The sequence below is a fragment of the Anolis sagrei genome, chromosome 11 (assembly GCF_037176765.1).
Source record: "Anolis sagrei isolate rAnoSag1 chromosome 11, rAnoSag1.mat, whole genome shotgun sequence".
Lineage (NCBI taxonomy): Eukaryota > Metazoa > Chordata > Lepidosauria > Squamata > Dactyloidae > Anolis > Anolis sagrei.
Window position 1 is genome coordinate 21,058,610 of NC_090031.1, and position 25,384 is coordinate 21,083,993.

General features: G+C 43.3%; 2 protein-coding genes across 3 annotated transcripts in view; one reads left to right on the forward strand and one right to left on the reverse strand.

The window, feature by feature from the left end:
* The window catches only part of NF1 (neurofibromin 1), a 252,287-nt gene that overhangs the window by 55,067 nt on the left and 171,836 nt on the right, over positions 1–25,384 (reverse strand). The gene's annotated exons all lie outside the window — the stretch shown is intronic.
* On the forward strand, positions 11,416–12,819 carry EVI2A (ecotropic viral integration site 2A). The gene has a single exon (XM_067472250.1). The coding sequence runs from the start codon at positions 11,420–11,422 to the stop codon at positions 12,242–12,244; it is 825 nt and encodes a 274-aa protein (XP_067328351.1). The 5' UTR covers positions 11,416–11,419; the 3' UTR covers positions 12,245–12,819.

Consider the following 25,384-nt stretch of genomic DNA (forward strand, 5'->3'; position numbering starts at 1 on the left):
TTGCTGAAGAACATCAAACTGCACACAGCCAAAAGTCTTGATGGTTTATTAAAAATAAAAAGTAGAAAGTTCTTAAAAGCAAAGGTAATGTTTCAAAAGATCAGGATAACATAGCACTTGAAGCATAATCCAATAGACATCAGCAAAGCAAGACCCAAGAGAACATGACAAAGTCCTGGAACCATGAACACAAAGATAATCCAGCCTAGCATAGGCAAGCTCCTTAGGTAAACGCGAAAGTTGCTTTGACAAAGATCTGGTCTCAAACCCCCTGTTTAATACCCTTTGCAAAACATGAAGGCCTCTGGCCTCCCTCTTGTTAGCTATCCTTTCACTCCTTCAAACACGGAATTCTAACCGGGCAGCCCTATCTAAAGTTCCCGTATCATCAAGGTCAATCTGCTCGTTAGCTTCTGCTTGCTCATTATCAGGCTGAGAACCAGGCAAAGAGCTATCCTCCTTCTCGGAGTCAATCTGCACCTGGCTGTTATCTTCAGTATCAACACTCTCATGCCTTGCTGTGGGAAACTGCACTTCTTCACTGTCTATAGTAGGGACATCTTGAACCAAACTGTGAACCTGAGTCCCATTATCCTTGTCAGACTCGTCAGAAACAGTTTCTGATTCTTGCTGTGTCACAACAACAATAGCAATGAAGATCTGCATAGTTAAAGCAATGGTATTTCCCATAGTCACCTACGGATGTGAGAGCTGGACCATAAGGAAGGCTGAGTGAAGGAAGATAGATGCTTTTGAACTGTGGGGTTGGAGGGAAGTTCTGAGAGTGCCTTGGACCACCAGAAGATCCAATCAGCTGGGGCTTTCTGTGTGCTGTTAAACCTTTGCACTTTATATCACAGGCAATGAAACACTCTTGTGTATAACCAAGTAACACAGTTTATTTATAACTTCTGGCTCCAACGCTTGTGGTTACATTTGTGTTTTGTTGCAATCTTGAGGCTTACAGTCAGTATCATTTACTTGGTTAATTTTCCTGAATAAACTATCAATGTTTCACATTCACAAACATGTTACTTGCTTTACACACTCTTGGCTGAATTATATTTTGAACTAAGGCAACACTAGCCTTCTTTATGTTCCTTCAAACTCGAGCTCTATTTAACTAACTGCTTCTCTATATCAGAAGTCTTTAACACATCTTCATAACTGCTTATTTCTATCAGACACTCAAAAACCAACTCTCCTCTTCACACACAGATTCCTAACTGTCATTGTCAAACTCCCACACTCTAATTGCCTCTTTCAGAACCTTGGCTCCGCCCCTTTGGAATGTTCAGCTCTGCTCTCCCCAACTGTCATTTTGGCCTAGCAGCCTTTTCAAATCCTGGGCCTACACTAATCTGCATATGACCAATCGGCTTCACATATGCAAATGAATCCTTTCCCTGCTGTTGCTATCCTGTCTGTGCCTATTCTTCCCTATCTGCCATATGTAAACATAGAGCTATACACCAAAACTTTAACATAGAGTAGCAATTTCACTACAGGAGTCTAGTGGAGTCTCCTTCTCTGAAGGTCTTTAGACTGAGGCAGGATGGGATTTCTTTCAGGAGTGTTTGGGTTGTGTATGCTGGCATGGCAGAATGGGGTTGAACTGGATGGCTCTTAGGGTTTCTTCCAATTTTACACACATTCATTTCAAAGACCAGGGAGAATAAACCACAAATGGAAGGAAACCAGGCACTCATTGCTTTAAACCTGAACCAGCCGCTTTAGAAAACCAACTTCAACTTTTTTCCCCATTAGAACCAAGCCAGCAACTGTATCTCGGCAAGGATTCCTCATCAAATCCCGATTTATTTGCCTTCCCCAAGTGTTCAAATGACGCCTGCACTTAAAAGAGGGAAACGAGGTCATTTATTAGAGTGGCGCTGCCCCAATTAAGCCACCACTGGCATTTCCATTACAAACCCCGCCATCTGATGGGATTATAATTCAGATGCTGCATTTGCTGAGAGTTGAGACATGGCATCCCGCTGCTTAATTGGATGTGTCCAAGAGCATCCAGATGAATAGCGGCAGATGAAGGGGGAGCCGTAGAAATGCTTTCAGGATACCAAATAAGCTCATTTAAAGCAGTTTTGCACTTAATTAAAAGCTTTGTTGTTGTTTCCAAGAGGGGAAAAAGCTTTTTAGGAGGAAATAGTCTTAAGAGGCTTAGCACAATAGAGGTACATGATGCCAAGCACATTCACCAAATTTAATTCCTTAGAAAGGTCTACAGGTACACCTATGCACTGGACCAGCTGAGACTCTCTGAACTTATTTGTTTTATTGCCCTAAATACACAAATGATTGTTGTTGTTCATTCGTTCAGTCGTCTCCGACTCTTCGTGACCTCATGGACCAGACCACGCCAGAGCTCCCTGTCGGCCGTCACCACCCCCAGCTCCCTCAAGGTCAGTCCAGTCACTTCAAGGATGCCATCCATCCATCTTGCCCTTGGTCGGCCCCTCTTCCTTTTGCCTTCCACTTTCCCCAGCATAATTGTCTTCTCTAGGCTTTCCTGTCTCCTCATGATGTGACCAAAGTACTTCAACTTTGTCTCTAGTATCTTTCCCTCCAGTGAGCAGTCGGGCTTTATTTCCTGGAGGATGGACTGGTTGGATCTTCTCGCAGTCCAAGGCACTCTCAGCACTTTCCTCCAGCACCACAGTTCAAAAGCATCTATCTTCCTTCGCTCAGCCTTCCCTAAGGTCTTCACTATTTTATCAAGATTGGACATTGCTCTCCTCCCAAGAAGTAAGCGTCTTCTGATTTCCTGGCCACAGTCTGCATCTGCAGTAATCTTTGCACCTAGAAATACAAAGTCTGTCACGGCCTCCACGGTTTCTCCCTCTATTTTCCAGTTGTCAATCATTCTTGTTGCCATAATCTTAGTTTTTTTGACGTTTAGCTGCAACCCGGCTTTTGCGCTTTCTTCTTTCACCTTGATTAGAAGGCTCCTCAGCTCCTCCTCGCTTTCGGCCATCAGAGTGGTGTCATCTGCATATCTGAGGTTGTTAATGTTTCTTCCAGCAATTTTCACAAATGATTACAATGGAGTATATAGACAATACTACAAATACTACAAATGTGTTGTCGAAAGGTTTTATGGCCGGAATCACTGGGTTGCTTTGAGCTTGCAGAACCTACAAAAGCCGCAACCGAGGTGCGTCTTGTGTGGGACTTCACTTTCATGCTGTCAACCACAAAATGTTTATTTGCAAATAAAGACTGTTGTATCTCTATCTCCTCCGCCTCCAGGCACCTCATTGGGAGCTGGGCCTCGGGAGGTGCCACAGGGTTTGCCTTCTTAAAAGAGGCATCACAACTGTGCCTCAATAAGGTGATTTCAAATTCAACAGCAATAAAGCCAGAAACATTTATATGGCAGCCTGAATATTGCAGAAAACTGAAGCACATGACGGGACGTGTGGTCAGAAAGTCTGCCAGATTAAAAACCCTGAAAGGGATCCCCAGCAAGATCGATTTGGAAATAAAAATAAGCCAAAAACAAGGAGGGAGGGCTCAAAGTAAATGCAGAAATGGCAGAAAACGGCGATTCCTCACTTTACGGCAGAGAGGCTTTCAGGCATCCCTACAACCCAAAGAGCTAATTTGAGCAAAATGGTGGTTCCTCCCCACCTTCCTCTTACACGTCACGGTATAGTTGCACCAGAAAGGAAATGTGTCATCCTTGTGGTTTTTGTTCTCTAAATGGAGAACTAAACATCATGTTGCAGATGCACACATTCACTTGCAATGCACAAAAAAAATCCAGCTTCCAGAGTTTGCCGCTGTGGCCACAGCAAAAATATTGCAGGGCTATTAAGAGTATCAGAGAACCAATTTTTCTGCTGACCAGGTAAGTCTATATTTCCCTTTTACTGGGGCTTGCTTTCCACCTTTCCTTGGGACTTTCCCTGAACTGCAGATTCCAAAAGAAACAAGTGTATCCTCTAATGTTGCTATATGTCAAGTCTCTACTGACTTATGGCCATCCTCTGTTGACGCTCTCATAGGGTTTACTTGGCAAAATTGTTTGAGAGGAGTTTCCACTGCCTTTCCCTTGAGGCTGAGAGTATGTAACTTGTGCAAGGTTGAGTGGGGTTCAGATCCTTGTTTCCACAGTCACAGACCAATGGTCAAGAAATTAGTTCACACTAAGTACAGGAAACCTATGGAAGAGGAGGAGGTGGCACAGCCTTTCAAATGTTTATATGAGGGTTGAATGAAAAGCAATGCCTCCACCTTCGTAACTCCTCAACAGATGGCAGTACTGGTATGCGGCAGTACTGGCGTGTTCAGTAGACTCTCCTCTACAGTTCCATTTTGGTGGGAAGCCTTAGCATTGAACGGTTGTGTTGTTAAAGTGTGAAGTATGGAACCCTGCGCAGATGGTTGGTCAATGCAACTTAAGCAACGTGCAGTCATTGAATTCTTGACAGCAGAAGGTGTCACCCCAAAGGAGATTCATCAGAGAATGCAAGCCGTTTATGGTGATTTGTGTTGATGTGAGTATTGTGTGTCGTTGGGTGAGTAATTATTATTTTTATTATTATTAAACTTTATTTGTACCCCGCTAGCATCTCCCAAGGGATTTGATGCGGCTTACAAAGGCCAAGGCCTCAACACAACAACAACAAAACAATAACAATACAATTCAAAGCAAATTAAAAACATAAGCAATAACAAACATTACACCATTACACAATAAAACCAGGGTCGAGCCAGTGATGGGTACAAGTTAAAAAGTGCTGGGTGTGGCTGGTGGTATGTTGGATTTCTGGGCAAGTGCAATGTGCAGAGAGTCTTAAACTCTAATAAAGTGCTTCTGGGACATAGATCCGGATCCAGGGGTTAACCTACTCCGGAAAGGCACATCGGAATAGCCAGGTCTTCAAGTTCTTCCTAAAGACTGCCAACGTGGGTGCTAGTCTAATGTCTTTGGGGAGGGTGTTCCAGAGTCGGGGGGCAACCAAAGAGAAGGCCCTGTCCCTTGTCCCCACCAAACGCGCCTGCGATGCAGGTGGGATCGCGAGCAGGGCCTCTCCGGATGAACGAAGGGAGCGCGTGGGTTCATAAACTGAGATGCGGTCACGCAGGTAGGCAGGTCCCAAACCGTTTAGGGCTTTGTAGGTAAGCACCTGCACCTTGAATTGGGCTTGGTTGGTAAACGGCAGCCAATGTAAGATTAACGGTGTTGAGGAGGGAACATCTGACTTGAGTGACAAAGAGTTGGACGTCCTGTGACAGCAACCACCGAATTTTACAAGCAAAAGGTTGACAGATTGATTCAGGGCGATCGTTGTATCACTCAGAGAGAAATTTCAAGCATAATCGGCATTTCACAAGAATGCGTGGGTCACATTATTGCTTGGCTTGGCTATCGGAAGATCTGTGCACGATGGGTTGTGGAAACAGAGTGTCGGCTTCTTCCATTAAGGCTTCAGAAAACTTGTTCATCGTTGGCAGAAATATATCCAATTGTCTGGTGATTATGTGGAAAAGTGAATAGTGGTAGTTAAAGAGCACATTCTAAGGATGATTTATGTGTTTGATTTATTAAAATATTCCCATCCAAACCCAAGTAACGAAGGTGGAGGCATTACTTTTCATTCAATCCTTGTATATCAGAGAGGAGAAAGGCACAAACAACATCAGGTTTGGGGCAATTCCAGCACAAAACCAGCCCTATGGCCAGAGTGAGTGAAGGTGAAGAAAGAGCCCTTAATGGGTCAGTTCCTCTGCTTTTGTCTCTTCAAGTGAAATCTTCAATCTCCACCATAAAGCTCCACAATGAACAGTGGGTGCTTTGTGCCAGCAGTGGAAGCACCCGCCTCCGCCACTATAATGGGCATCTGTGGATGCTTTCTATACAAGAGCAATGACCCTTTGAAGGGCGGTCTAAAACTAATAGTATTTGGAGGTTGGGGAGGAAAGGCTCCTGCTGCTGCCACCAAGTCCATTGTGAAAAAGAGTTTTATTCTGGATTGGGAGGATCAAGTAGGATCAATTTATGTTGACAAAGCAAATGGGATTTTCATCAATAGGAGTATAGTGTCTAGATCCAGGGAAGTCATGCTCCCCATGTTCTATTCTGTCTTGACTAGACCACCCCTGGAATATTGTGTCCAATTCTGGGCACCACAATTGAAGAGAGATATTGACAAGCTGGAATCCAGAGGAGGGCAACTAAAATGATCAAGGGTCTTGAGAATAAGCCCTATGAGGAGTGGCTTAAAGAGCTGGGCATATTTAGCCTGAAGAAGTGAAAGCTGAGAGGAGAAATGTATAAATATGTGAGAGGAAGTCATAAGGAGGAGGGAGCAAGCTTGTTTTCTGCTCCCCTGGAGACTAGGATGCAATGGAGCAATGGCATCAAACTACAAGAGAGGAGATTCCATCTGAACATGAAGAACTTCCTGACTGTGAGAGCTGTTCAGCAGTGGAACTCTCTGCCCTGGAGTGTGGTGGAGGCTTCTTCTTTGGAAGCTTTTAAACAGAGGCTGGATGGCCATCTGTCAGGGGTGCTTTAAATGCAATTTTCCTGCTTCTTGGCAGGGGGTTGGACTGGATGGCCCATGAGGTCTGTTCCAACTTTCATCTTTCATTATCTCAGCCACCAGGTTCAAAACTGAGTTTTCAACCCTACTATGTGGGTCTCTGTTACATCTTCGTACACTGCAAAATTTGAGAAATCATCAACACTTTGTTGAATGTATCAATGCCGTTTTGGCATCCTTCCTGCCTCTTTGTTTGTCACTCAAGTCAGATGTTCCCACCTCAACACCTTTAAGCTTACTCGCCCAACGACACACAATACTCACATCAACACAATCGCCATATACAGCTTGCCTTTTCTGATTAATCTCCTTTGGGGTGACATCTGCTGCTGTCAAGAATTCAATGACTGCACATTGCTTAAGTTGCATTGACCAACCATCTGCGCAGGGTTCCATACTTCGCACTTTAACAACACAACCGTTCAATGCTAAGGCTTCCTGCCAAAATGAAACTATAGAGGAGAGTCTTCTGAACAAGCCAGTACTGCTGCATACCAGTACAGTAGTTAGGAAGGTTGGAAGCATTACTTTTCATTCAACCCTCGCATAAACATTTGAAAGGCTGTGCCACCTCCTCCTCTTCCAAAGGTTTCCTGTACTTAGTGTTAACTAACTTGATTTCTCTCAGACTTCACTGTCCACATACACGTATACTGCATCTACAGCAGGGTCTCACTTATCCCACCTTTGCTCATATAATATTCTGTATTATCCAACACAGTCTGCCTCCCGCTCGGATCCACAGCTGTTTCAATGCATTGCACTGTTTTGGTGCTAAATTCGTAAACACAGTAATTACTACATAACATTACCGTGTATTGAACTGATTTTTCTGTCCATTTGTTGTAAAACATGTTTTAGTGCTTAATTTGTAAAATCATTACATAATTTGACGTTTAATAGTCTTTTCCTTAATCCATCCTTATTATCCAACATTTTTGCTGATCCAAAGTTCTGCAGCTCATTTATGTTGGATAAGCGAGACTCTACTGCAGGGGTCCTCAAACTACGACCCAGGGGCCAGATACGGCCCTCCAAGGTCATTTACTCGGCCATCGCTCAGGGTCAACCTAAGTCTGAAATGACTTGAAAGCACACAACAACAACAACAACAACAACAGTCCTATCTCATCAGCCAAAAGCAGGCCCATACTTCCCATTGAAATACTAATATATTTATATTTGCTAAAATTGTTCATTTTAATTATTTATTATTTATTTATTTATTATTTATTTGCTGCATTTGTTGACCGCCGTTCTCAGCCCTAGGGCGACTCACGGCGGTGTACAACATATAAAAGGCAATTTACAAAAGGCAATAACAAAATAACAACATAACCACAATACAACAGTTATATAGTTACACTAAATAATCCGCTCCGTCTCATCGTAGAATCGTAACCAATCTCATAATCCATATTCCGTTCCAGTCGTCTTTACCAAATTATTGTAGCACTTAATTAAATGCCTTCTCAAATAGCCATGTCTTTAGGCTTTTACGGAAAGACATAAGGGAGGGCGCCTGTCTGATGTCTACAGGGAGAGTGTTCCACAGCCGGGGGGCCACCACCGAGAAGGCCCTCTCTCTCGTCCCCACCAAACGTGCCTGTGAGGCAGGCGGGATCGAGAGAAGGGCCTCCCCAGATGATCTCAAGGCCCTCGTGGGCTCATAGGCCAAGATAATTATTGTATTATTTTAAAGTGTTTTTGCACTACAAATAAGATATGTGCAGTGTGCATAGGAATTCATTCATGTTTTTTTTTTCAAATTATAATCCGGCCCTCCAACAGTTTGAGGGACTGTGACCTGGCCCTCTGTTTAAAAAGTTTGAGGACCCCTGCTCTACTGTATACCCGAAATGCCAGGTAACATTCAAAGCATCTAATTTTAGTTGAGATTAATTTCCCAATTCAGCAGCAGATCAGTTGCACAACTTCAGCGCTTTCATAGGGGTCTCCACTGGAGAGAGTAAGAAACACTGGGATGCCTGTGGTGGAGGAAACACATAAAATCTAGGATGAAATTGTCCCCACATGAAAGCCTTCACTTGGGTGGTGGGCTTACGGTGCTCACTACAACCTGCAATGTCATTGGGGGGAGGGTCATTGGTGTCTCCTGAGTACTGGGAACTATACTTGTTTGTGGAGGCAGAAGCTTGTCTGTGTAAGTGGACACCCTAGCCACATACACACATAGTCACATGGAAGCATTAGTAGTATGCATGGCTCAAAATCTAGACCAATGGGATGCACCTTAACTAAGCATATTGAAGATTGTAGCATTCAAAACTCACAGTTCCTTTTAAGCCCCTTTATAAGAAGAGATGGTATTGGGCTCTTTATTTATAATTATAGAGACAACTAACTTTCCCCTTTTTGTCTTGCTGGAAAAGATAAGAAATCCAGAAGATGCAACTAAAGTAAATTTAAAGTAATTTCTGCAAAGAACAGGGTTATTTTGGGTTATGGCACTTAAACCTTTCTTCGGGGAACAACTGGCTTCAGTAATCTTTTGTAGAAACAACGCAAGATTCTGCACAGATGGGAAAACAGCCATGACATTTATCATTCCACTTTGGATACAAGATGCTATAAATATCTTTCTAAAACCCAGAAATTTTCTTCTGCAATTTCGAAGGCAGGAGAAAAATGAATATGCTTTAATCTGTGTTCAATTCACAAGACGAAACTCTTTCGACTCAGACTAAAATTTAGGTTAAATTATTAATGTATCTTAACTGATTTACCGGGCGTGTCAATTTTAAGTTTTTAATTATGGTGTTTATCTGCTTACAAACCTAGAAGAACAATAGCTGTGTTGTTCAACCTTCCTAATGCGGCGACACCTTAATACAGTTCCTCATGTTGTGGTGACCCTCAACCATAACATTGTTTTTGTTGCTACTTCATAACTGTCATTTTGCTACTGTTATGAATCGGAATACAAATATCTGATATGCAGGATGTTTTTTCATTCACTGGACCAAATTTGGGACAAATACCGAATACACCCAAATTTGAATACTAGTGGGGTTATGAATCTGAATGTAAATATCTGAAATGCAGGATGTTTTTTCATTCACTGAACCACATTTGGCACAAATACCCAATATGCCCAAATTTGAATACTAGTGCGGTTATGAATTGGAATGTAAATATCTGATATGCCAGATGTATTTTCCTTCACTGGACCAAATTTGGCACAAATACCCAATACACCCAAATTTGAATACTGGTGGGGTTATGAATCGGAATGTAAATATCTGAAATGCAGGATGTTTTTTTTCATTCACTGGACCACATTTGGCACAAATACCCGATATGCCCAAATTTGAACACTGGTGAGTTTGAAGGGAGATTGATTTTGTCATTTGGGAGTTGTTGTTGATGGAATTTATAGTTCATCTACAATCAAAGAGCATTCTGAACTCCACCAATGATGGAATTTGGCACAAAGAACTTCCATAACCAACAGAAAATACTGGGAGGGTTTGGTGGGAACTGACCTTGAGTTGTGGCATTGTAGGTCACCTACATCCAGAGAGCACTGTGCATTCAGACAATTGTTATTATTATTATTATTATTATTATTATTATTATTATTATTATCGTGTCAGGAGCGACTTGAGAAACTGCAAGTCACTTCTGGTATGAGAGAATTGGCCGTCTGCAAGGACGTTGCCCAGGGGACGCCCGGACGATTTGATGTTTTTATCATCCTTCTGGGAGGCTTCTCTCATGTCCCCGCATGAGGAGCTGGAGCTGATAGAGGGAGCTCATTCGCCTCTCCCCGGATTCGAACCTGCGACTGTCGGTCTTCAGTCCTGCCGGCACAAGGGTTTAACCCACTGCGCCACCGGGGGCTCCCACTCAGACAATGATGAATTTGGACCAAACTTGGCAGAAATCCTCAATATGTCCAAATGTGAACAGTGGTGGAGTTTGGGGAAAATAGACCTTGACATTTGGGAGTTGTAGTTGCTGGGATTTATAGTTCATCTACAATCAAAGCATTCTGAACCCCACCAATGACAGAATTGGGCCAAATTTCCCACACAGGACCCCAATGCCTTGAAGGGACTCGCTGGAATGAGCCTCTCTCCAGCCTCGTACACTCTCCCTCGCTCCACACATGTGCACCATGCTGCCATGCGCTGAGAACGCCTGCTCTCCCCTCTCTGCTTGGAGTCTCAGAAACATCGTCCCCTTGGCTAAGAGGTCAGCTGAAAGGCCGGCCAATCACAGCAGAGGAGGGCTTTTGGTGGGAGGATTTGCCGTCTGTTTCCAAAAAGGAAGAGAAGGACAGGCGGAGAGATCTTCAGTCTTCTCTGCCAAAGGGGTTCCTAAGACCATCAAAAATATGTTTTTTCTGATGGTCTTTAGTGACCCCTCAGAAACCCCTTCGCAACCCTCCAGGGATCCCAACTCCCAGGTTGAGAAATGCTGACCTAGAGGGACAATAGGATGGCACTACAAAAATCAAACACACAAATAATTATATTGTATTGTCAAAGGCTTTCATGGCTGGAATCACTGGGTTGTTGTAGGTTTTTTTGGGCTATATGGGCATGTTCTAGAGGCATTCTCTCCTGATGTTTCGCCTGCATCTATGGCAAGCATCCTCAGAGGATGCTTGCCACAGATGCAGGCGAAACGTCAGGAGAGAATGCCTCTAGAACATGTCCATATAGCCCGAAAAAACCTACAACAACCCAATTATATTGTACAGTCAGATGGTTCTGTACACGAAAGGCAATTCAACTGTACCACTTTTTCAGTCTTATTTATTTACTTAATATTTTCCCGTTTTTTCCCCAATGTCTAGGTGACATCAATCAAACATGAAACTGATGGCCAAGTTTCACATATATTTGGTGTTCCTCTGTGGGATCATCCTACCACTTTGCTTACAAATAGGAGTGGCTGCTATGGAGACTCCTTTAACAACAAGTCCTTCTGTTCTCACTACTCAAACTCCAACAAGTCCAAGCTCAACGGACCCAAGTACTACTGTGATTTCACAGGATCTCCTTACTACCCAGGAAACAACTACATACACCACACAGGTGACCACCTTCCTGCCTACATCCTCAGTCCAGACAACCATGTTGCCAACGCAGTCATCATCCCCAGAGACATCAACATCTCCACCATTGGCCTCAACGCTTCCACCAGATGTGCCAACATCTTCCTACTCAGTCACTGGTCCAGGTCAAGAATCTGTGACTCTGAGTGAGAACCCAACCAAAGCTGAACTCTGTGAGGAAAATAATAAGAGACTAATGCTGATATGCCTCATTATCATTGGACTACTTGTCTTCCTTTGTGTGTGCCTTCTCTTGGTCGTTGTTGTCATGGCCATCAAACTATCCCATGTCAAGAGAAGCCAGGCAAGCAGGCGCCTTCCCAGGACCAATGGAGATTTTCTGAGTGCCAGCAGTTTGTGGCCCATTGGATTAGAGACACTGCAGAGGATGAACACGGAGACCACAGAAACAAGCCTTCCTCCTCAGGGCCCAAGGGAGGAGAGAACGTCAGGACAAGAGAAAGCGGGAGAAGAAGCCAGTAGGAAACTAGCAAGTGAAATATCCATCAGGCAGAAGAACAAGGAGATGTCGCCAAAGGAGACGACAGCAAAGCCACGCAACAGCTCCATAACCAAGATTGAGATTTAAGGATTCCTTCAGGTATCCAAAGCAGGAGGCTACTGGCGGAGAGGTAGAGAGCTCCAGGGAGTGGACCCCAATATTGCACTATTGGAGATGGGGATGACTCCCTCTTTCCTCCCCTCTTACTCCGCTGTATGCCAAAAAAAGGATGCAGAACAATTCCCAGTCCCTCAGATTTTGAGGGAACATTGGTACGTGTCTACGGATCTATAGTATCAATCATTCCTTCCCAGTTCTGCTGCTTGAAGCAACTTTGTGAGCGGATCACGCTTGGCCCATTTCAAATATTTCCACACCACTGATAGTTTTTTTGGGTGATACAGATAATTTGCTATATCAAAGAGACAGATGTTCTGAAGCAGCGGGGATGGTTTTGTTCTGAGGAAGAGCTGAATGTTAATGCATGCAAAGAAAAAGCAAACATTGCTACAGAATGGAAAACATGTTTAGGCGGGCAGAGCACATACCGCCTCACATCACATGGACAGCTGAGAAAGGGAACTGTAAATAAAGACATTTGACAATTGTTTGAATTGAATGGACCAGGGATAATCTCCAATTTATACAATGTAAAGAGGAATTATGCTGCGAAATTTAAATAAAAAAGTAAATAAATTTAAAACCAACAATTTTCCACACATATATTAGTTACTAGCTGTCCCCTGCCACGCGTTGCTGTGGCCCAGTCTGTTGATCTGGAAAATAAAGTAATGAGAAAGTGTTGGTTTCTAATATATGTAATTTCTTTATGCTTGCAGGTAAACAGTATTTCTTGCTGTTTCTTTGTCAGTGTTGATGTGGAGAGTGTCTGGTTTGCCTACTCTGGAACATGCAACATAGCATTGTCCTTCTTTAAGGGTCCCTTTCAAATCTAGGATACTATATCTGTGTGTGTGAATCATATCTCTATCTATCTATCTATCTATCTATCTATCTATCTATCTATCTATGGGTAGATGGCGCTTTGTCAGGAGGACTTTGATTACGTTTTCTTGCCCTGATGAAGGAAGTTGGATTGGATGGCCTTAAGTATTTTCTGTTGGTTTGTGTGGGAACTGTGCCCGATTCTGTCGTTTGTGGCGTTCAGAATGCTTTTTGATTGTAAGTGAACTGTGAATCCCAGCAACAACAACTCCCAAATGTCAAGTTTGATTTTCTCCAAACTCCACCAGTGTTCACATTTCGACAAATTGAGAATTTCTGCCAAGTTTGGTCCAGATACATCACTGTCTGAGTCCACAGTGCTCTCTGGATGTAGGTGAACTACAACTCCCAAACTCAAGGTCAATTCCCAGCAAACCCTTCCAATATTTTCTGTTGGGTCATGGGAGTTCTGTGTGCCAAGTTTGGTTCAATTCCATCATTGATGGAGTTCAGAATGCTCTTTGATTGTAGGTGAACTATAAATCCCAGCAACTATAACTCCCAAATGACAAAATCATAATTTTTTGAGTGATGGTCACACCTTGTGTTGTAAGACATTTTGTTGCCAAATTTGGTGTGATTTCATTCATTGGTTCCTTTTTTTAAGGTACTCATTACGCACAGAGCATTTTTATATATATAGATGTGGAAAAAATGGCGGCAACTTAGTAAGGGAATGCATACTGTAGTTTTCATCCTACTACAAGATTTCAATTGTTGTCTTGAAGGTAGGCACAGACACTCCATGTCATCCTCCTGCTTCTCAAAATACCCCCAGGATCATAGAATCCTATAGTTGGAACAGACCTCGTGGGCCATCCAGTCCAACCCTCTGCCAAGAAACAGGAAAATCGCATTCAAAGCATCCCCAACAGATGGCCATCCAATCTCTGCTTGAAAGCTTCCAAAGAAGAAGCTTTCACCATACTTCGGGGCAGAGAGAAAGTTCCACAGCTGAAATGTTCTCACAGTTAGGAAGTTCTTCCTAATGTTCAGGTGGAATCTCCTTTCCTGTAGTCTGAAGCCATTGTTCTGCATCCTAGTCTCCAGGGCAGAAGAAAACAAGCCTACTCCCTATGACTTCCTCTCACATATTTATCCATGGTCCTCTATGCCTTCTCTTCTTCAGGTTAAACATGCCCAGCTCTTTCAGCCACTCCTCATAAGGCTTGTTCTCCAGACCCTTGATCCATTTAGTCACCCCTCCTCTGGAACATTCCAGCTGAGAGTCAACATCTCCCTTCAATTGCGGTGTCCAGAACTGGACACAGTGTGATTCCAGGTGTGTTCTGACCAAGGCATAATAGAGGGGTAGCATGACTTCCCTGGAGCCAGGCCCTAGATGGCCAAAATCCCATTGGCTTTTTTAGTCTCTGCATGACATTGTTGGCTCATGTTTACCTTCCTCCCCATGAGGATTCCAAGATCTTTATCACACATACTCCTGTTGAGCCAGACATCGTCCCCATCCTGTATCTTTGCATTTCATTTTTTTTCTGCCTAAGGAGCAGTTCTTCACAAGGATACCTTCTGACTTTGGCTCAACTGCTCTGTGAGTGGTTGAGTAGATAACATTGGGATGCTCGTGACACCTTGAGTTCCTTGGAAGAAATCCAAAATAGAGACAGGCAAAACACCTGCAGAGTAAAGCAGGAAGTAGACAACTACGCGCCCTTCAGATGTGTTTGATTCCAGTCCTTGAGTTCGAACAAATACCACAATTTCACTTACTTAGGCAATCCCTCATTGTCCGAGAATGATGACCCTCCAAATGTTATGTCTTGGCGGTGGATGCATAGGTGACTGTGGAGCCCTATTCTTGACTGTGTTCTTGCACAGTGAGGACATCGGTTTCCAGGTGGAAGGCAGTCCCAGCCAGGGTTGGCTTGACTCTCCTTCTTCCTCTTGACATTTTTCTCCCTATCTCCCTCCATTTGTGTCTCTTCAAATTCAGCAACACAGCTGGTCACAACTGACCTCCAATTAAGAGAGCTCAAGGGCCAAGGCTTCCAGTTTTCAGTGTCTATGCCACAGTTTATAAGGTTACCTTTAAGCAAATCTCTTAAGACAATCCTGCAAATCTCCTGGGAAGACAAGCGGACAAACGTCAGCGTGCTGGAAGAAGCAAAGACCACCATTGAAGCGATGGTCCTCGGCCATCAACTCTGCTGGGCCGGCCACGTTGTCCGGATGCGTGACCACCGTCTCCCAAAGCAGTTGCTCTACTCTGAACTTAAGAACAGAAAAGGGAATGTTGGTGGACAGGAAAAGAAATTTAAAGATGGCCTCAAAGCCAACCTTAAAATCTCTGGCATAGAAACTGAGAACTGGGAAGCCCTGGCCCTTGACCGCTCCAGCTGGAGATCAGCTGTGACCAGCAGTGCTGCAGAACTCGAGGAGGTACGAGTGGAGGGTGAAAGAGAGAAACGTGCCAGGAGGAAGGCGCGTTAAGCCAACCCCAAACGGTACCGCCTTCCACCTGGAAACCAATGCCTTCACTGTGGGAGAAGATGCGGGTCAAGAATAGGGCTCCACAGCCACCTACGAATCCACAAGGAAACCCATCATGGAAGACCATCTGACTCGTCCAACGAGGGATCGCCTAAGTAAGTAAGCACCTTTAAGCCCATCTTTCAATCTCTTTTCCTATCCACCAGCATTCCATTTTCTGTTCTTGAGTTGGGAGTAGAGTAACTGCTTTGGGAGACAGCAATCGGGCATTCAGACAACATGGCCAGTCCAGTGGACTTGATGGTGGAGGACCATAGCTTCAATGATGGTGGTCTTTGATTCTTCTAGCACGCTGACATTTGTTCACCTGTCTTCCCACGAGATTTGCAGGATTTTTCAGAGGCAGTGCTGATGGAATTGTTCCAGGAGTTGAGTGTGACATCTGTAGACAGTCCACGTTTCACAGGTGTATAGCAGGGTTGGGAGGACAATAGCTTTATTAACAAGCACCTTGGTCTCCCTACGGATGTCGGATGTCGCAGTCCTCAAACACTCTCTGCTTCATTCAGAAGAATGCTGCACTTGCAGAGCTCGGGTGGTGTTGTACTTCAGTGTGAATGTTGACTTCTGTGGAGAGGTGGCTGCCAAGGGAGCAGAAATGGTCAACATTTCCTAATGCTACGCCAATAAGCTGTATTTCTGGTATTGGAGAGCAACTGGCTGGTGCCGGCTGGAAGAGCACTTTAGTTTCCTCGATGTTCAATGAGAGGCTGAGCTTCTTGTGTGCTTCTGCAAGGGTGTTTAGAGTGGCTTGTGGTTTAGAGAATCATAGAATCAAAGAGTTGGAAGAGACCTCATGGGCCATCCAGTCCAACCCCCTGCCAAGATGCAGGAATATTGCATTCAAATCACCCCTGACAGATGGCCATCCAGCCTCTGTTTCAAAGCTTCCAAGGAAGGAGCCTCCACCACACTCCGGGGCAGAGAGTTCCACTGCTGAATGGCTCTCACAGTCAGGAAGTTCTTCCTCGTGTTCAAATGGAATCTCCTCTCTTGTAGTTTGAAGCCATTGTTCCGCGTCCTAGTCTCCAAGGAAGCAGAAAACAAGCTTGCTCCCTCCTCCCTGTGGCTTCCTCTCACATATTTATACATGGCTATCATATCTCCTCTCAGCCTTCTCTTCCTCAGGCTAAACATGCCCAGCTCCTTAAGCCACTCCTCATAGGGCTTGTTCTCCAGACCTTTAATCATTTTAGTCGACCTCCTCTGGACACATTCCAGCTTGTCAATATCTCTCTTGAATTGTGGTGCCCAGAATTGGACACAATATTCCAGGTGTGGTCTAACCAAAGCGGAATAGAGGGGTAGCATTACTTCCCTAGATCTAGACACTATGCTCCTATTGATGCAGGCCAAAATCCCATTGGCTTTTTTTGCCGCCACATCACATTATGCAAATATTCTCATGATATTCCCCCAAGTATCTAAGCCAAAAGATGTACTTGGGCCACAGTGTTTTATATTTGTTAATAGAAAATCTGTATCTGAGCTTGTTTCTCCTGTCCATGGCTTCCTTCCACTCCAATCTGGTAATTTCTCAACAGGAAACCTCACTGAATAAAACAGCAATCTGGTTTCTTCCCACATAAATGCTGCCGGTCTCCCCTAACAACAAAATACACTGATCAAGTGCATTATATCAGCCAGCCATGCTTTCATACATACAATGCCAGACATAATCACCCCACCTTTTCAAGAAAAGCTGAGACAGGTTACAAATAACACCATCAGCTACAGAGCTTGGAGATGTTATTTTCTGGGATTGCAGCTCCAAGAATCCCCAGCTGGGACAGCCACTGGCCATGCTGGCAGCGGATTCTAGATTTCACTACTCTCATTTTGCCATCACACAAGGCCAGAATGGATTCTGGAAAACTCTGCCTACTTACTGTATAAAGGTAAAGGTAGTCCCCTGACATTAAGTCCAGTCATGTCTGACTCTGGGGTGTGGTGCTCATCTCCATTTCTAAGCCGAAGAGCCAGCGTTGTCCGTAGACACCTCCAAGGTCATGTGGCCGGCATGACTGCATGGAGCGCCGTTACCTTCCCACTGGAGCGGTACCTACTGATCTACTCACATTTGCATGTTTTCGAACTGCTAGGTTGGCAGAAGCTAGGGCTGACAGCGGTAGCTCACGCCGCTCCCCGGAATCGAACCTGCGACCTTTCGATCAACAAACTCAGCAGCTCAGTGCTTTAACCTACTGCGCCACCGGGGGCTCCCACTTACTGTATACACTTGAGTAGAAGCCAAGTTTTTCAGCCCTTTTTTAGGTTGAAAAAGCCCCCCATGGCTTATACTTGAGTCAAAGTTATTTCTTATTTTACTCTATTGTTGTTGTTGTTATATTACATTTATCAGTTCACTTTATTTATTATTATTACATTTACAGTATATTATTATTATTACATTTACAGTATATTATTATTATTACATTTATTATTTTACTCTATTATTATTGCTATTATTACATTTACATTATTTTACTCTATTATTATTACATTTATTATTTCACTCTATTATTGTTTTATTACATTTATGATTTTACCCTATCATTACATTTATTATTTTACTCTATTATTACTGTTATTATTACATTTCTATTATTTTGCTCTATTATTATTATTATTATTATTATTCAATCAATCAATCAATCAATCAATCAAATCATTTATTTCGGTCATTGACCAGCACAGGAAATAGAGTCACATTTTCATACAAACTTGGTATGTTTGGTACATCTATATAAATAAAAATGTAATGTTAGTTCGTGCTACCATCAGAACTCAAAAAACCACTGGGGGAATTGACACCAAATTTGGACACAAGACACCTAACAGTCCAATTTATGTCCTCCACTCAAAAAAAATTAATTTTGTCATTTGGGAGTTGTAGTTGCTGGGATTTATAGTTTACCTACAATCAAAGAGCATTCTGAACTCCACCAATGATGGAATTCAACCAAACATGGCATACAGGACTTCCATGAACAACAGAACACACTGGAAGGGTTTGATGGACATTGACCTTGAGTTTGGGAGTTGTAGTTCCCCTACATCCAGAGAGCACTGTGGACTCGAGCAATGATGGATCTGGACCAAGCTTGACACAAAAATTCCATATGCCCAAATATGAACACAGATGGAGTTTGGAGGAAACAGACCTTGACATTTGGGATTTGTAGTTACTGGGATTCATTACAATTAATTCTGAAACCCACAAATGGGGCAAACTTCCCACACAGAACCCCCATGACCAACAGAAAATACTTAAGGCCATCCAGTCCAACTCTCTTCACTAGGGCAAGGTGTGAATTTTTCAAGATTCCCCCCAGGCACTTCCAAGCCATTAAATGCTAATCAAGGTGGTCAGTTGAAACATTCACACCTAGCTCCAGCAGACAAAAGTCCTTTGTCCCACCCTGGTCATTCCACAGATATATAAACCCATTTTCCTACTTCCAACAGACCTCACTACCTCTGAGGATGCTTGCCACAGATGCAGGCGAAACGTCAGGAGAAAAATTGCCTCCAGAACATGGCCACATAGCCCGGAAAAACCTACAACAACCCAGAACATTACATTTTTATTTATATAGATCCCTGATGCCGAACCTGTGACACGTGTGTCAGCACTGACACGCGTAGCCATTTTCAACGACACGAGGCAGCATGCAGCCACATACAGAGAAGTATGGGGCTGCATGCCAGGTGCAGTAGCCGAGGATGAAACATTCACTGTAATGTATTGTAGTCACTCTGTACCGGAGGTCTGTAGGCCAATACAACAGAACTCCGGCACAGAGCATCTAGTTCTGGGACTTCTAGTTAGGCTGTTAGAGAATCTTTGACCTCACTTCCGTCCGGTGGAGCAGGGAGCAGTGCAATGCTGCGGGGGATGCATCTCTGGGGGCCCTGTGATCACCATTACCAGCAACCACATAATCACAGCAACCATCATCCAATCTACTGTTCTGGGGTGTTGTGGATTTCTAATTAACCATCATAAGTGAGAGGGAAGCTGGAAGAGGCAAGGGCCTGTGCTATGGGTGCCATTTCCCACCATTAGAAATAGCAGCAGCCATCTTAATTTACATAAACAACGCCATCTTGCAGCATAGTACAGACTCCATTTCACTAGTATTACTGTTGTGCATCCTTATGAACCCCTATTTCTGCTTATTAACCCTGCCCTTTCCTAAAAGACAGTTACCTGTGCCATCTTGTGGTCAGTTAGGCTAGTTATCCCCTAATTGCCTAAAGTTATACTGTATATTGCAATTATACATTTTTGTTATTTAAACTTTAAATATTGTGAAATTATGGATTTTTTTTCCTCTGGTTGCTTCTGGATCGAGAAAAAAAAGTTTTCTTAGATCTACAGAGATACTCGCTGGAACACCCCAGCAAGCGAGAGTCCAAAAGTGGCAGGCCCAAACCCAGCACCTCAATCCATGGGTGATACCAGATGAGAGACTCCCCCCTGGGCACACAGAAGACTGGGCGACTTGGAAGGCGCTGAACAGACTGCGCTCTGGCACCACGAGATGCAGAGCCAATCTTAAGAAATGGGGCTACAAAGTGGAATCCTTGGCATGCGAGTGCGGAGAAGAACAAACCACTGACCACCTGCTGCAATGCACCCTGAGCCCTGCCACATGCACAATGGAGGACCTTCTTGCAGCAACACCAAAGGCACTCCAAGTGGCCAGATACTGGTCAAAGGACATTTAACCAACTACCAAATTTGGACATGCACAATGGAGGACCTTCTTGCGGCAACACCAAAGGCACTCCAAGTGGCCAGATACTGGTCAAAGGACATTTAACCAACTACCAAATTTGCAAAATCTGTGTTTTCTTTTTCTTTTTAATCTGTGTTTTTGTTTTGCTGTTAGAATTGTAATATAATGGTATGGTTGCTGATGACACGATAAATAAATAAATATGGATTTTTCTCTCAAAGTGACACACTACCCAAGATATGCTCCGTTTTTGGGCAAATTTTGACACACCAAGCTCAAAAGGTTACCCATCACTGATATAGATGGAGGAAGGCAGGAGGACTTTGTGATGTTTGTACGGGAAGATGCATTATAGGTGACCCAAAAGAGTGTGATTTCTGCTTTTCCAGCAATTCATGTGCTGAAGGAGACCCAGCCAAGCCCAGGAATTGCCTCAGCCCCATCTGCTTCTTCCTGCCCCACGCCTAAGACGCTCAGCAGTGCACAAAGTGCTCTCCCAGTTCCTCATGCTGACTTCTCATGTCCTGGGCGGGTTTGTCTTCCCCCATGGTGTGGTCACTTCATGGCTTTAAGGAGGAAGAAGCAGCTGCTCTTCCCCAGATTTTTATTTGGAAGGGAGCAAATGTGGAAGGGCCAACCTGAGTTCAGACTCACTCCTACACAAGCCTGACTTGCAGGCTGCATTAATAAACAACCTTGGCCCCACTGTGAAGAGGAGAGGACCTTGAGCAACGAACCCCTCCATACATACACATGTACTGCAGCTGGTCGTCACTGCCTTGCGATGTAAAGGGAGAGCTAACCTAAAGTTGGACAGAGGCCTTAGGTTTTCCCTTTGCCTCTCTCGAGGGCTGAGAAAGGAAGAAATAAGGATCTTTCTGGCTGAAGGATCGGAAAGAAGACTTCTCACACTGGGAGGAGAGGAAAGATAGAGCAAAAATGTCCTAATCTGCCGGGGATTTTTCTCCTTTTCCATACATAGCCAAGTGATTAATCTGTCCCCTGAATGTGCTCGGCATGGCATGATCCTTAGCAAGAGTGATTCTTCACTGCAAGGCAATCAAGCCAAATCACTTTTGGCCAAGACTTCAGGCAGATGGTTCTGGCTTAGGTGCAATTCTTCTCTACTCTGCAAGAAAAAATATTCTGGGAAGAGCATGTTTCACTCTTCTTTTAATGGGTTTTGAGAAGGGAAACATCCACAGCAAACTTGTCTGGTTGTTAACTGACACGATCCCAGGTGGCTAATGAACATTACACAGGGTTACAAACACATCCAGATGCGTAAAACATCCAAACTTTCATCTACAGTCCATAAAGGCCAAATGTTTTCCCCAAAGGGTGGATACCTGATGCAACATTAACTACAGTTTATTGAAAAGCACGTCCAAGGTTTTTGCAAGCAATCCTGTGTAATTCTGCTCCTTTTTTGTGCATGTTTTCAATGATAACGTGTTCAGTTTAATCTGCAAGCCAACTTGAATCCCAATCTTAGAGGAAAGATGGGATAAAAATAAAGATTATGATGATAACAATGACATCTGGAGCATTCAAAGTTCATAGAAAGGGCCTTAACACACTAACACATGCTTTTGAAAGCACAACATACTAGTTTCAATCTTCAGTATCTCCAGATAGGATTGGGAAAGACTGGAGATCCACTGATATTCAGTGCAGAGTAGACCAAACTCCCAACACAATGGCTACAGAACTGTGAGACTACAACATCCATCATGTCCAGAAAGTATGGCCAACTGTGTTGGAGATTATTGTGAGTCCATATCTATGGGGAACGTGTTTTTGCTAGCACAATATACTAGTTTCAATCTTCAGTATCTCCAGATAGGATTGGGAAAGACTGGAGATCCACTGATATTCAGTGCAGAGTAGACCAAATTCCCAACACAATGGCTACTGAACTGTGAGACTACAACATCCATCATGTCCAGAAAGCATGGCCAACTGTGTTGGAGATTATTGTGAGTCCATGTCTATGTGGAACATGTTTTTGCAAGCACAACATACTAGTTTCAATCTTCAGTATCTCCAGATAGGACTGAGGAAGACTGGAGATCCACTGATATTCAGTGTAAAGTAAACCAAGCTCCCAACACAGTGGCCTACGGGGGTATGTGACTACAACATCCATCATGTCCAAAAAACATGGCCAACTGTATTGCAGAGTATTGTGAGTCAATGTCTATGGGCAACACGCTTTTGCAAGCACAACATACTAGTTTAAATCTCCAGATAGGACTGGGAAAGATTGGAGATCTACTGATATACAGTGTAGAGCAGTGGTTCTCACCCATGGGTCCTCAGCTGTTTTGACCTACAACTCCCAGAAATCTCAGCCAGTTTACTAGCTGTTAGGCTTTCTGGGAGTTGAAGGCCAAAACATCTGGGGACCCGAAGGTTGAGAACCACTGGTGTAAGGTAACCAAACACCCAAAACAGTGGCCTACAGAGGTGTGTAACTACAACATCCATCATGTCCAGAAAGCATGGCCAACTGTGTTGGAGATTATTGTGGGTCCACATCTATGGAGACTGGCAGGTTGAGGAAGATTGATGTACATATTATTGAACCAAGATCAATAGTCTGACTTGGTATGAAGCCATTGTCTATGTTCTTAGGGAAAGGGTCAAAAATGGAAAGTTAAAATATGTCTATGCAACAGGTCTAAAGGAAAATCGGATAAAAATGTTCCACAGATGGTACACTACTCCTAATAAATTGTCTCTTATAAATAAAAATTCTTCTGATAAATGTTGGAAAGGTTGTCACCAGACAGGTATCTTTTATCATATGTGGTGGATATGTAAAGAAATAGTGAAATATTGGTCAATGGTACATGAAGAAACACAAAAAATCCTGAAGAGAGTATTCAAGAAGAAACAGAATATTATCTATTAGGTTTCACAGATTTAGAATTACAATTAGATGAAAATGAAGACAAATTATTTACTTATATTACGACGGCAGCGAGAATATCTTTGGCAAAACTATGGAAACAGGACAGTATCACTACCATTGAAGAATGGTTAGGGAAAATTAGAGAAATAAGAGAGATGGATGAACTAAATTTTTTTTGGAAAAAAAATACCGGGAATCCGATAAAGAGGACAAATTGGACCCTCTATGACAATTATGAGAAAGAAAGAAGTAAATAAGAGGAACATTTTAATGTGGAAGTAACGGAAATATTGTTAATTTTTGGAGACATAATACCTGATGTTGAGATGGAAGTCAACTTTTTTTTTAATTTTAATTTTTACTTTTTCTTTTTTTCTTTTTTATCTTGTTTTTTTAATCTTTATTTTGGATTTTCAATTTTTGGATTCTTGAGGGGTTTTCTTTTTTTTCTTTTTTTTAATCTTACGGGGGTGGTGGTGCTCTCTATCTTTTCCTACTGTCCTTTGTTCATTCGTTCAGTCGTCTCCTCTGCTTCTAAATATTCACCCACTTTCGTTGTAATTTTCAAATATTTTAATAAAAACTATTTTTTTAAAAAAAGAAAATACAATTTTCCAAATGAATAAACAAACAATTTCACAAAGTTCTGTTTTTGCCAAAAATATATCTTAAAATTTGTTCACCAAAAAAAATGGAAAGAGAGCTAGCAATTCACACCAGCTCCAAATAAGGCAGGGATGGTAAAGCTTTAAGGAAGTTAAAGTGGGATGCAATCCCTCACAACAGCTGTCATGGAGAGGCATCTGCTTCTGGTCATGGCTAGACCAGAAGCAGATGAAAGGTGACCCCTCCATCCCAACTGCCACTGCCCTCCTTTGATCTCAACTGCCACTACCCTGGCCTTGGAGGGAGAGAAGAGGGAGACACAACTCCATCATGCAGAAGCAAATGAAGATCCTCCCTCCATCCCAACTGGGCTTCGGAGGGAGAGAAGATGATGCAGGGACAGCCTTATCAGGCTTAGAAGTAGATGGAAAGTCCCCCCTTCATCCCAACTGCTACTGCCTAAGCCTCAAAGAGAGAGGAGAAGAGGCCGTCAAGGCCCAGAAGCAAGTGAAGGACCCTCCATCAACCCTAACTGCCACTGCCCTGGCTGTTGAAAGAGAAAGGAAGAGGCAGTATATGTAGGTTTAATTTCCCCCACCACAAGGCCATTCCTACTTCCTTTTATGGTATGTCTTAACTAGATTGTCAGCCTGAGGATAAGGAACTGCTTTGTTGTTGCTTTCTTTGTAAAGTGTCATGTATAGTGATGGCACTATATAAATAAATGATATAGTGCTTTGAGAAAGTGAGTCCACAAATAAAAGACTGATAGCAGCACTAACACACACCAGAGAGAAAGACCCCCCCCCCCCCAAAAAAAAACTTCTGGAGGGGAAAACAATCTTGATCCAGTGCCTGAAGGATGAGAAAAACGATGCATTGTCCATATTAGCTGAATGCTCAAACCTGTAAGACATATAGGGCCGGGCTTTAGCACAGCAGGTTAACTGCCAGCTGCAGTAAATCTTGCGAATTGAAAAGTTGACAGCTTGATGCCTGGGTCGGGGTCAGCTCCTCACCTTTAGCCCAGTTTCTGCCTACCTAGCAGTTTGAAAGCAAATGTGTGTAGATAAATAGGTACCGCTTTAAAGCAGGGAGGTATTTAAGGCACCCATAAGGAAATGCCAGAAAACTGCTGGAGATTTGATCAAGGAGGAAGTTTACGAACAAGGTTCTTCGGCAAGGAAGATGGAGCAACAGCAGCCCCTCATGGCTGGAACTGAGCTCAAGCCTCCAAAATGCCAACAATGGGAAAGCCTATATATACCTCTATCTATGTACAGTTGTCTGTGTTGCCAGTGATAATGGCATTGAATGTTCGCCGTATATGTGTTCTGTGATCCACCCCATTTGTGGGATTACCATAACTCAAAAACCACTGAACGAATTAACACCAAATTTGGACACAATACACCTAACAACCCAATGTATGTCCTTCACTCA